Genomic DNA, 13090 nt, shown 5'->3' with positions numbered 1-13090 from the left:
TTTATTATTTTGGAATGTTTGTTATTTAAAGTCTCATTTATTTATATTTTTTATTTTAGGTAAGGGGACCCACGGTTCACTAAACTCATTACACTCACATTATATTATAAAATCAATTTATAAAAATAGATTCACTTTCCACTAACTCATTTTCTCATTTTTCTTTAAAAAAAAACAATTTCTTAAATTTCATGTTGAGTCAAAATGGAACTATAAATGACGGATGGAGTACTAGTTATGAAACTAATTATCTTGTACTCCTTCTGTTTCACTGAAGATGACTCTCTTTTTAAGTTTATTTCATCCAAAATGATCTATTACTAAAAATAGAATTCATTTATCTCTACTTTATTAATTTTCTCTGACTTTATTCTATTCACCAACACACAAAATAAAGTTATAGTATGAAATTTCATTCCGCCAAGAAAAATGTCATCTGTTTGCGAGGGAGTAGTAGAAACGAATTCACGAAGGGCATCATTGTTGTCATAGTTAAATAAATGATCTTCCACAATACCACCCAAATCAATCAGGAATCTGCGGAATATCCGGCATGTGCTCCCTCTTTCTCTTGCATTCAGCATTTCCTAATCATTATTACTTCTTGTGATCAAGACATACTCCCCTTCCAAATCCTAATCCCAATCCCACTACACTCCAATTTCTCTATTTATAAATCGGCAATTCCTCCTCTCCTAAATTTTCTTTAAAAGATAAAATACTGAAACTCGTATTCGTATAGTAGGGTGAATAAAATGTAAACTTAAGATAGAAAAATGTGACCATATATGCACCAATAATTTTCAAAGGGTCGAGTAGTATTAATAATTAGCTAGGTGGTATGATATTGATGTTTTTGTTGAGAGGGAGAATATGCGGGGTAATGTTTTATCTTTTGCATTAAAAGAGAGGGAATCAATATTAGTTGGACAAGAGGTAAATTTAGGTGAGTAGCCATATACGGTAAGAGAGGTAGGCCTACCAGCTTTGTCACCTTCTCTTTCAAGTCCCGACCAAATTTACTATCGGAAAATGGATCACCATTCCCCCCGTTTGCAGGCTTCTGTTCCTCTTCCTCTTTATATTCCTTTGTATAGAAGTAACACAAACACACACACTAGTGCTCTATCAATATGATATTATACACTTCCATGAAATATTGTCCAAATTTGACTCGACACGAGTTTTAAGAAAAGTGAATTGAAAAAGTTAGTGGAATGAGTGTCCCAGTATTGATTTTAAAATAAAATGTAAGTATAAAAAGTGAGTGGAAGTGGAGTCCATTTACCAAAAATAGAAAAAAAAAATGGACAACTTTTCACAGATGAACCAAAATACAAAATTGGACAATATTTCACAGATGGAGGGAGTAATTATTCGAGAAGCCAGAAAAGATGCGAATGGACATGCCCAAGGTTCAGGAACCACTGATTACGGTTCAAACCACTGGTTCCGGTTTTAGAAAATCTCGAACCGGAACCGAACCTTGAGTGTATTTCGCAGTTATAGTTTCGGTTTGAAAATCGCTAATTTTGAACTATCGATTTTTTAGTGGTTTTTCGCAGTTCCGACACAGTTTCGATTACAGATTTTTTGAACTTGAACCGGCCCATAGTTCACTCTCACGATTTCTTTTCTATTTTTAATGTCGCGGATCCAGTTCGAAACCATAATTAGCAATTCCAATGTTATGATTAACCGCTAATTCACTAAACCTTGAGTATATCTGCAAGTGATAATAATCGTCTTGTTGATGCATTGCATCACATGGGGTCGGATCACACATTTGAGCACGTGTCCGTAGCTTACACGACAAGCTCTCTATCGAGTTGTACCACACTAGTTAATTTCACCGCAACTTGACTGATGACTTGCAGTCAAGAAATAACTTGATAAGAATAAATTGATGGAATATCAAAAACCAAATGAAAGAGCATTTATTGAAATAGGTGATTATTCCAGTATTTCCATTAAGAGAATCTTCTTCTCACGCGACTAAACACGATACTCCCTCTATCTCATTAAAAATTAAACATTTTTCTTTTTGGATTGTTCCAACAAAAATAAAAATTTCTGAAAATAGAAAACAATATTATCTCTACTTTTTCTTCTCTCTTACTTTACTCTCTTTCTTTAACTCACAAAACAACACTGCATAAAATCTTGTGCCAGAAGCCAAATATTGCATATTTATTGAGACGGAGGGAGTAGTTGCTACTTGTAAGATAACCAGACAAAACTCTTTTTCTTACTTGTTGACCACGGTAGACAGAGAAGAGGTAGCTGTATGATCTGAGCATGAAATCAAGTAACCCTAAAGCTTTGGTTAATCGTCAATTAGTGGAACAATTAGCCCTATTTCTCGTTGGTTATTCCGGCCTCTCCCATTCGTACCGGCCTTCCAGTGACTGCTCCTTCATTATATCATAGTTGTACCTGCCACGTCTTAGTACTATAAGATTATCATTCTAAATATATGCAGAGAGAGAGAGAGAGAGTTACTACTTGTGAATGAATTTTTGGTGGATTTTCTTCTCAGCTGCGGCAAAGAATTCTTCTAGCTCAGCTTCTGACGGCATTGAACAACGGCTAGGATCTGCTTCACGACGCCTCGCCGTGTAATCCAGCTTGTCTGACTCACCTCCAGCCTTCGACGGTGGTGTTTCACTACAATTGTGGATTTGAATTTAAGAAAGGAGAACTAATAATCACATTTAATTTATGTTTTTGAAAAATCAGAAGAAGAATTCACCTCTCGCAATCCAATGTATCACTCGCCTCATTGTCCTATAAAACGGAATTCAAAATTCAAATATACTCCGGCATCAGTAACTGCCATCCAAAATTAAAATTGAATCGAGGAAATTGAATTCCAGTATACATATACCTCCAGATCTACGAATTTCCAAGTTTCCTTAGTCAGCTCACCGGATCCGTTACTTGAGCAACATGATGTCAAGGCATCATCATCATTCCCCGCGACAGTCTGGCAAGATAAACCTCCTGAACTCAGCGGCGAACCTGAATCAGCCACGCGCCGAGTCTTGAGATGAAATGAAGATTCCGATTCTCCTAAATTAACTTTCCTCTTTCTCTCCATTTCTGCTCTCTCCACCAATTCCGAAGAAGCAGTCATGCAGAATATATCTTCAACTGTCAACAGCCACCAATTCCTAGCTGTTTGTGATGATGATGATGGTAGAATTTCGGTTGAAAAGGGTTAACATTGGGTTTGGGGTAGAAGCAATTGTTATTTTTGGAATAGGGGCTTTAACGGCGACACACGGAATTATTGGGCTCTCCCGTAGTCCCGTTACATAGTTTTAGATCACAATATAATCACATTTTCCACCTATGGCTAAAACATTATTTCTCATTTCAAATCTACGTTATATTTTGTTATGGGACTATAAAACGGAGTATATGTATAGGTGAGAGCTTGTGTTTAGGTTGATGAGTGACTCTTCTAATTAATCTCGAGGACGTTCAATTTGCAAGATTATATCATATGATTAAATTTGTGATATGATTTGTTCATGATATTGAATCTCGTGACTTAATCCTAGATGGATAGTCATGTGATAATTCGTCATAGCCAACTCCCTCCTAATAAATAATCTCACAACTTAATTTTGGATTATATTTTGTCGCTATTTTATCTAGTAAACCAAACGCCACTAAAGTAGATATACTTGTGATTAAAAAACTAGTGTGTTTATGAAGCTATTGATAATAGTGCGAAATAACTCGTGTATAGTCAGTGGCGAAGTCAGAATTTTCACGATGGGAGACCCAAGTCACAATTAATAGATATAGGGTTTGTTCAATGTAGGCGACGTTCGAAGCTTGAAATAATCAATATTTTCGATTTTTACATAAGTATAATGGATGGAAAACCAAATTCTTTATGATATTTAAATGTCCATCATAGAAAATATAAATAATAATATAAATTTTAACAAATAATATAATAGAATAATTTTTATTATAAGTATAATAATGGAAGAAAATAATTACGAAGTGACAGCAAATTTTGAACTAACAATTAGTGGTGTAAAAGAAAAAAAATACTAGTAATTATGTTCCAAAAGATAGAAAGCAAGAAGGAAAAGTACACATGATAATGCATAAATAGAAGGAAAAGAGGGAAATGTTGCATAGAAGAATGAGGAAAATGTGGCGAAGAGGATTCAGGCATGAGAAAAGAAGACAGCGCCTGCACCCAACTGCGCAATGGAAATAACATGTGAGAGGGACCATGGGCCCCTGGCCCCAATGTGGCTTCTCCACTGTGTATAGTCACCAACTTTAATTTATTTCTTCATTATAGAATCATATAGTATTCATATAGTATGTGTTACTTAAAAAGGCATGGTAAATGCTAGTATTCATTAAAGTCGAGCATTTTTTTAATCTCTCTTTTTCCTATCGTTATTCCTAATATCTCTACTTACTATATTGTCCCTCTAATACTCTACCATGTAACTTGCTAACGCGGCGCAAAGCTATAAATTGGTCAATGTATAGCTTATATACACAAAACTTCCAAGGTGTGGACTAGTTGAATATATACTAATAGGGAGTACCATACTACACACAAAACTTACATAGTTTGAAATGTAGACAATTTAATTCATACCACAAAATTTCGATATAGATGCTAAAACTTCCATGGTTTGATATGCATGAATCGAATTCATACCATGCAAGTTATGCAAGTTTGATATGCATGGTATGAAGTCAAAGAATTCTTACAATTATACCAATGCGCGCAATGCCGAGGTACCCTCAAATAAATGTTTGTATGCATTATATAAATTTGATTAATTCATGCCAACAAAGGGAAAAAAAATCAGAATTACTTTTGTCTTAAATAAAAAATCGAGTATAATATACTCCCTTTATCTCAGGAAAGATGCTACGGAGTACCTGCTGGGGTTTGGTGCCCCTTGCACAGCGGAAGACTTGTACAAAACAAATAAATCAGACGTGGATCTATTTGGCCGATTATGCGATTAATCAATTCACATGTTAAACAGATAATTACATGCTAGAACGCAAATAATTCATGCTCATAGAAAGTAAATCCTAAAACATGAATTCTACGGTTTAGAGTTACCGATTTGATTCTCCAAAGAATCGTCGATTGCTCGCGCCTTCTCCACGTGATGATCTTCAATACTAGACCACGGATCTTCTCTCTGGTTCCCGAACTGTATCTCGATATCAGGGTGAGCTGATCTTATCAAAATACTAGGACTCAGAATAAAGAAGACAGAAGAAACCCTTCTCCAATTAGGAGAGAAATTCGAACTCCTCTAGGTAGAGGGGGACGAAAATTGTGAGTAATAATAAGGGTTTTTGGCTTTTTAAACCAAAACCTTTCCCCGAATTCCGGTTTTTCCCATGAACTATGAGATTTGTTTTTAAAACCACAAACTTTCATTTCGTTAGGATTTTCCCAACCCGACCCGAATAGCACATTTCCGACCCGAATAACATAATTCAAAATGTTAAAGTTGTGTTTTGTTTATTCAAAAGTTGTCATTTGTTATGTAATAATTGTGACTGTATGTATTATTGTGCCAAATAGGATCCAAGTAATCAATTTAGTGACAAATATGATTAAAATTGACATGTAGACAACCCGGGTTTCGTCGTTGACCCGCCGGGGGAAAATCCAAACAAAATGAAAGTTCGTGGTTTTAAAAATAGATCTCATAGTTCATGGGAAAAACCGGAATTCGGGAAAAGGTTTTGGTTTAAAAAGCCAAAAACCCTAATAAAATAATGATTTCTGTCTCCTTTATTCTCCTATTTATATTAAGTTCCTTTTGGGCCCAGACAGGAAGGTTTTGGATATGAGCTCGCCCAATTAGCTTTTTACTAATTAAATTGAACCCACAATTTAATACAAGCTTATATTTGAATATTACGAGCAGCCACTACAGAAGTAATATTGAACTCTCCCCATCCAAATCCGAAATTACAAGTAATCCGGGTTTCCACTTTTATTATTTATTTCTCGCGCTTAAGATATAAATGTCCATTAATTAATTAATGTCTGCTATGGACTTAATTAATTAATATCTTATTAATTCCAAGAGTGGACTTAGCGAGAAACACTTATTTATTATTCATAGAGTAATAAAACTCCAACTGACCAGTTTTCCGAATAATAAAACCTTGTTCGAGCTCCTCTTGAGGACATTATCAAACGAAACTCATCTCGCGCACGTTTCAACATAATAGTAATCCTAGCACCGCTAGATATTAATCACCACTACCCAATATATCAGGATTATTGGGTTGCGAAAAACCCGCACCATTTGATAAGTCAAAGTAGTGCATAATCAATACCGTATGCTCAATGCTAACATATTTAGATTAAGAAATACTCCCTCTGTCCCACTAGAAATGAAACGTTTTCCTATTTGGATTGTCCCATTAAAAATGAAAAGTTTCTTAAAATAGAAATAACTTTATCTCTACTTTTTCCTCTCTCTTACTTTAATCTCTCTTCTTTAACTCACAAAACAACATTACATAAAATCCTGTGCCAAAAAGCAAACGTTTCATATTTATTGGGACGGAGGGAGTAGTATTTTATCAAGACCTAGTCTTTCAGTAGATAGCATAAAGACATGTCTTGCTGTTAGATCCGTTCAGTGCTATACCACACCAATGTCATCTTATTTTAGTAAGGCTTAGAAATATGCGGACTGACATTGCAACCTTTCATGATAGGTAGCCAAAGCCTATCTAGGTTGTGAAATTCTTCTTTTTCTGTTGCAAAGCATTGCATAGATCTGACCGTGTTACCTTAAAGTGGACGACGCCCACAACCGGTCTACTAAGCAAAAGACTTAGACTTTGTTTACTTCTTATGCATTTAAATGTTTGTAAAACATTTTATAAATGCACAAGCAAACACAATGTAATAATAATAGTGATTCTATTCGTGTGAGACTGCTCGAATAATACTGAATCAGGTTAAAAGTGGATTGTAGAGTTTTACGTATACAAGCAAGATTCTATTCGCGCGAAAACTTGCTCGAAACATGCTTTTCAGTATACCAAACCTAACAGTACCATACTACACACAAAACTTACATAGTTTGAAATATAGACAATTTAATTCATACCACAAAATTTCGATATAGATGCTAAAACTTCCATGGTTTGATATGCATGAATCGAATTCATACCATGCAAGTTTGATATGCATGGTATGAAGTGAAAGAATTCTTACAATTATACCAATGCGCGCAATTCCGAGATACCCTCAAATAAATGTTTGTATGCATTATATAAATTTGATTAATTCATGCCAACAAAGGGCGAAAAAATCAGAATTACTTTGTTTTAAATAAAAAATCGAGTATAATATACTCCCTTCATCTCAGGAAAGATACTCCTTCTTAGGAGAGTATGAGATTTTATGTATTCTTATGTTAAGGAGTTCAACTATAGAGAAAAAGGTTGTTGGGTGTTCTGAAAGAAGAAAAATGAATAAAGTAAGAGAGAAAAAAAATTGCTAAATTTTTTAAAATAGAAACTAAAGTGAAAGAGAGAAAATGTAGTTAAATATTGTAATTTTTCCTAAACAAGTATAAGATAATTTTTTATGGGGCGAATGAAAAAAGAAAGTAGGTCCTTTTCAAGTGAGAGTATTAAAATTAAGTTAATAGTTAACTATTGATTTTCATGGTCGTAATTGTTTTTTCAAACTTCACTTTAATAAAAATATTACTCCATTAGTAAATATAGTTACAACTAAATCTTATACACTCTATAGAAAACAACTGATATCTTTAAAAATATACTCCAAATATATAATATCCAAAAATCAAGGAAAATTGATGAAAATTTTAATTAAACGAGCAAAGATGTCTTTTTTTTATAACATTGGTGTAATTCATTGTACTTACATTTGTCTCAAAAAGTAGTCATTGCATATCAATGGATGACACATATTTTAATGCGCAATTAGCAACTACTACTGCATAAGAATTGTGGCAATAAAATGAAAATGGTTGAAATAAGGAGTGGAGTGGAGTGGAGTGGAAAGAGAAAACATATCGCCTACATGGAAATGAAATTCATGCTTTCAATGAAGCCTTTGTTTACTATTCTGATTTCTGAGTATTTTCCCTATAATATAGTAAATCAGATCAATGGTTAGATTCCTTCCCTTTAGAGCTTTATTTTAGCATCGCTTTTTCATGTTCATCAATTCTCAATCACTCACCTCGAATTTTTGGACGACTTTGAAAAGATAGCAAAAGATGATCTTTTACTCCTTTTGATGGGTTGGACCAACCATGCATGGATTAACTTTTAAATTTCATTGTCCACCCCCACACACGCACACATTCGTTTCCATGGTCTTTTAATCCTTTTAATGCATGAGTGTGCAGTATGTATTGTGTATGTATGTGTGTTGTCCATGTGTAATATGTGTATTGTAATAATTGTACGTAGTGTGTGAAATATGGCTATGTTAGATAATTTTTGTAATTATTTGAAACGGAGCCTAAGAAAAATTCTAAAAAGAAAAACTATTTTATGATAGTTAATGCTTCTTAAAATGGTTGTGTGCCTGCCCGCTTATATATTTAAAAAGTGGGGTGATTTTATTAAGAATATCGAAAAGAAACATATCTTGGATACACTTTACAATCAATTCTTGAAAAGTTTCCTCGTAGATATGGCGCTCTTACTTTTTCTTTTTCCAAAAATCAAAACAATCAGAATCGGATTTTTATGCTTTATGCTTGACTAGAAAGAAAAAAATATATATCTGTCAAAAAGGAGGAGGAAAATTACATGCTAAATATTATAGCAGGTCCGAAAAAAAGTACTCCCTCCGTTCTAAGATAGATGTCACACTTGAGAGATGATACAAGATTTTAGGAGATGTTATTTTGGGTTCGATTGGTTGCTGTTAAACTAAAGGTTAGTGGATTGTTTTCTTCTATTTTCCTCTGTTTGGTACACTTTTGGGAATGGGTTGTTGACCCGAAAATTATCTTCGACCCGTCTCACTTTTTTGGTTAATTATCCAACTGATTGAGTTATCTCTACCTCCCTTCCTCCCCTATGATTAGTTGTGTCCATAGAAGCAATAATCAATGCTGAATTTGATTTTACCAATACATCCCTCATCTACTTCAGCAAATTTGCTGCAAACTGCTTGAATTGAGAGACAGCCTCAATCTCACGAGTCACGCCTAATTAGGGCGACCAGAATTGGGGCAAATACGGATTTGGGAAAGAAGAAAGCTCCGTCGCTGCTCATTGTGCTCCCTTGACGAGGACGACGCGATAGGCTTCCAGAATGTCTGATTCGGACTTGATTCGGAAGGTTTTGATTTCTTCACAATCCTAATTACTTTTCGAACTAGGTTTGTTATTGTGGAGGAATGAATACAATGTCTCAGATTTATGATGGGTTGTCTCCATCCACAAAATTGGAGTATGATTTTGTTCTCCATTAACAAAATTCTTGTTATCTGCTTTCGACCCAAATCCAAATTAGAGCAAATGATTGATTTTGTTTTCTTAGTAAGTGTTTATGAAAATCACTATTTTTTAAATTTTTTGTTGAACTACAGATTTCTGACTTGATTAATGCATATGCTATTTACTCCATTTTTGCTATTTTTTATGTTTTGCTTTGCATTGTTGAAGTGTCTGTGTGTATCTTTTGGAAGTAATTGTTGAGATGCCAATTTTGGTGGCAGTGATGAATGAATTGCTAATTACTCCATTTTTACTAATTGCTTCACCGCTCTAAATTAGAATTCAGAAAATTTCGCTCCTATTGTACCGCTAATTTAGGGTTCAGGGGTAACATGGGGTTTACAAATTAATTCCAGGGACATAATTGTCTTTTTGGTTGCATATTCTAGTATTTTGTTATTTTAACAAAATCTATAAAAATGTGGTGGAAGAATTCCTAAACTACAACCAAACAATGAAAAGAGTTACCTATCTCTATCATAAAAAATGGGAAAATATTATAAACTAGTGATAGTATTTGCTTTCCTATATTTTCTAACATAAGCAACCAATCAAACCCTTTGTATGTTAAGTGGTTAGAGAAAATATAATTCTATAATTGATGTGAGAGTGAACTTTTGCCAAAAGAAAAAATGTGATATCTTTTATGGAACAAACTAAAAAGGAAAGTGTGACATGTACTATTATCCGCATAATATTTATGGATTTTGCCTACTTTTATTGGAAAGTAAACCAATCAATAGCGGAGGTAGTCTGGGTGTATATTAAATTAATGAATTATTAAATTTTGATTGACGATGATATATTCTAGTTACAAAAATTAACAAAATCTAATTGGAGATTAATAATATTTATTAACTGACAATATAATAATTTTATTGAGAATTATTAAGTTCTAAAAGTAATTGATCAATCTCGGTTACAATCAACAAAAATCAATTGTATTTATAAATTTGAATTAAATTCATAAAATCCTAATTAGTCTCTAATCAAGGGTATTTAGCTAATGGGTTTTCCTTTTGTCTCAAACAAGTAAATTTGTTTGATATTACTAGACATGTGCGGTTATAATCGAATCGGTCCACATCAGTCTCGGTAGTCCGCTCAGATGGTATCAGCGGTCTGCAAGGTGTGTTCTATTATTTGTTCTTCGATCTTGTGGCTGAGTCAGAATTGCCAGCTCCAGTCAGCGATCCGTTAAGTTTGGTCTCAGCGGTCGCTGACTTTTTCTCCACCCATTGTTTGTTGATTGTTGCGACCATTGCTACTGCATTTGCCTCTTTCTCTTTGTTCTTTTTACCTACCTCTTGTAAAAGCTTGTTTATTGGTTCATTTGAATTTGCATCATGCCTCTATAAGGGGTAAGTAGGGACATGATTTCAGACAATTTGGCTATATTTCCTTCTATCTCATCCATTCTGGTGTTTGTAGCCTTCCTATCCTTGTTGATCCTTGTCAAGAGTTTTTGGAGCACATCATCCTTGTTGATTGCTCTATTAGTCCCTGAAAATCCTGCAGGAGGTTGAAGATAATTATTGTTAGCATATGAGAGATTTGTCTAAGGGTGATTTTCAGAATAATTATTATAGTTATTGCCACCTGATTAGGACGATAAATGCTATTGTATGGACGATTGGATCATCAGTGACTTGATCTTGTCCATCCTGTTGTGCATGATTGCCAACTCTTGTGCAAAGTCCTTCATTCCTGTGTTGTCCACTACAACTATCCTCCTCAAGTCATACCGTTCCTTTGATCAACTTCAATTGTTTGCTGCTACTTCTTCTATCACTTACATGACAACTATTCCTCCTCGAGTTATACATGGGCTGGTCATCTCGTTGGAGGAATTGAAAGATCTCGCCCTTCGACTTCATAATAGTGCCAAACGGGTAGTATTTATCTAAAAAGAGCCCAACTATGTCGTCCCACTTGGCCACTTTTTCTGCAGACAGACTTTCATACCAATATTTAGCAACTAGCAACATCTATTCTAGTACCTACACGGATATTCACAACATTACCATGTGGAGAGTGAATTCTCATGTGAATCAATCTATGTTTGAATGATGAAATGATGAAGAGTATTTATTGACTTTGAGCGCTTTTTTCTCCATAAGGTAATAATTTTGGTTAAGAAAGATAAGTTTTAGAGGGGGAATAGGGCAAACTGCATGTATCGCTCAAACTCAGCAGGTCGTTGGACTCTCGTCACTCTTCTCGACGGACTACTGAATCCATCTCGGGGGTGGCCGGTCATAACATCCGTGCAGACTCCAATTCTGAAACAGATCGCTATCTTTCCATCGACCGCTGGTATGCTCAGGAACTACTGACTATGACTCAGCAGACTGCTTACATGATCTGTTTTCTCCAGTTTTCATTTTCGACCTTTTTTCTGTCATTTTCAAAGTCTATTTTTCACATTTTTGAAAAAATATGTCAAAATATAAAAGTGTAGAATATATACAATAAAGAATATATTTTGAATGAAAGATAATTTAAACTAGTCAATTTTAGACCTTAAAAGCATGCAAAATTCGTGTTTTTAAATGATAAACACAAAAAATGCATCGAAAAATAGAATGAGACATACATTGCAGAATGAAAATGCTAGGATTTGTTTTATGCAGTTCGTGCCTCTTATGAATAATGTTAAGGTTGCGAATAATGTTAGGGTTGAGAATTAATAAATTTGTGTTATTAAATAAAATGTTAACATATCCTGACTTTTGTGGGTAGTTTTTTATTTCAAAGATTGCTTACCAAACATACAAGGGCCCAATTGAATAAAACCCACAGCCCAAACACTACATCAATAAAATTATATAGAAACAACAATATCCAAATGAATCAACACTATCACATTTTAGAATAATAACTTACCAACGAAAGGAAGCACACCCAAAATAAAGAGATATTATGCCACATATTTTGCTAAACAATCCAAGTGAGGCCTTATGGTAAAACTAGACGTGGAATCCACAAATAATTGAATAATAATACTAAGAAAAATATCACCGTCCACAAAAAAAACTAAAGGTTAACCAAAATTAGACTAATTTTAAATATGAAATTTTTTAAATAAATACTAATTTTACACGTAATTCTAAATATGAACTCCATAATCCACTAACATTATATCCGCCACTTTATCTCTCCTCCTCTATTACATTACAATTGCGCATTAAAAATCCTTACCATTTAATCTTTGTCTATTTTTTTGGGACGGAAGTAGTAATAAATTATAAAAATATTATTACTATTAATATAATATCATGTAATATCGTAAAATTTTTTGTATTTGTTTGAATTGTAGTGTAAAAGATCCTATCATAACAATTAAACATAAGAAAATATAATCTCAGAATTCAAAATTGAAAATTTAGATTATATTACCTATATCAAAAATTATTTCTACCTCCACCAATGCATATAAGTTCAAATGTTCACCAAACAAATTGATGATTATTACAATATTTCCGTAGATGGAAATAATTAAATTACCAGTATAATATTAATTTAACTCATATATTTTTGGATGAATTAATTAAAATTGTTGGAC

The 13090-nt window shown here is 33.8% G+C and overlaps 1 protein-coding gene and 1 long non-coding RNA gene across 2 annotated transcripts; one reads left to right on the top strand and one right to left on the bottom strand.

Moving 5' to 3' along the window:
* Positions 1-1916: 1916 nt before the first annotated feature.
* LOC125202654 (cyclin-dependent kinase inhibitor 7-like) lies at positions 1917-3408 on the bottom strand. Its single transcript, XM_048101101.2, has 4 exons — positions 2888-3408; positions 2753-2787; positions 2506-2667; positions 1917-2436 (listed from the first exon to the last, which is right to left on the bottom strand). The coding sequence occupies exons 1-4, from the start codon at positions 3134-3136 to the stop codon at positions 2370-2372; spliced, it is 513 nt and encodes a 170-aa protein (XP_047957058.1). The 5' UTR covers positions 3137-3408; the 3' UTR covers positions 1917-2369.
* A 5445-nt stretch (positions 3409-8853) lies between these two features.
* Positions 8854-9561, top strand: LOC148932441 (uncharacterized). The gene is made up of 2 exons (XR_016134955.1): positions 8854-8958; positions 9178-9561. It is a non-coding gene; the product is annotated as an uncharacterized LOC148932441 (long non-coding RNA).
* The last annotated feature ends 3529 nt before the right edge of the window (positions 9562-13090 follow it).

The sequence above is a fragment of the Salvia hispanica genome, chromosome 2 (genome assembly GCF_029641045.1).
Source record: "Salvia hispanica isolate PSC_SH4W2 chromosome 2, Shi_PSC_v1, whole genome shotgun sequence".
Classification (NCBI taxonomy): domain Eukaryota; kingdom Viridiplantae; phylum Streptophyta; class Magnoliopsida; order Lamiales; family Lamiaceae; genus Salvia; species Salvia hispanica.
The sequence above is the reverse complement of the archived record's forward strand: the minus strand, read 5'-3'. Positions and strand labels throughout refer to the sequence as shown.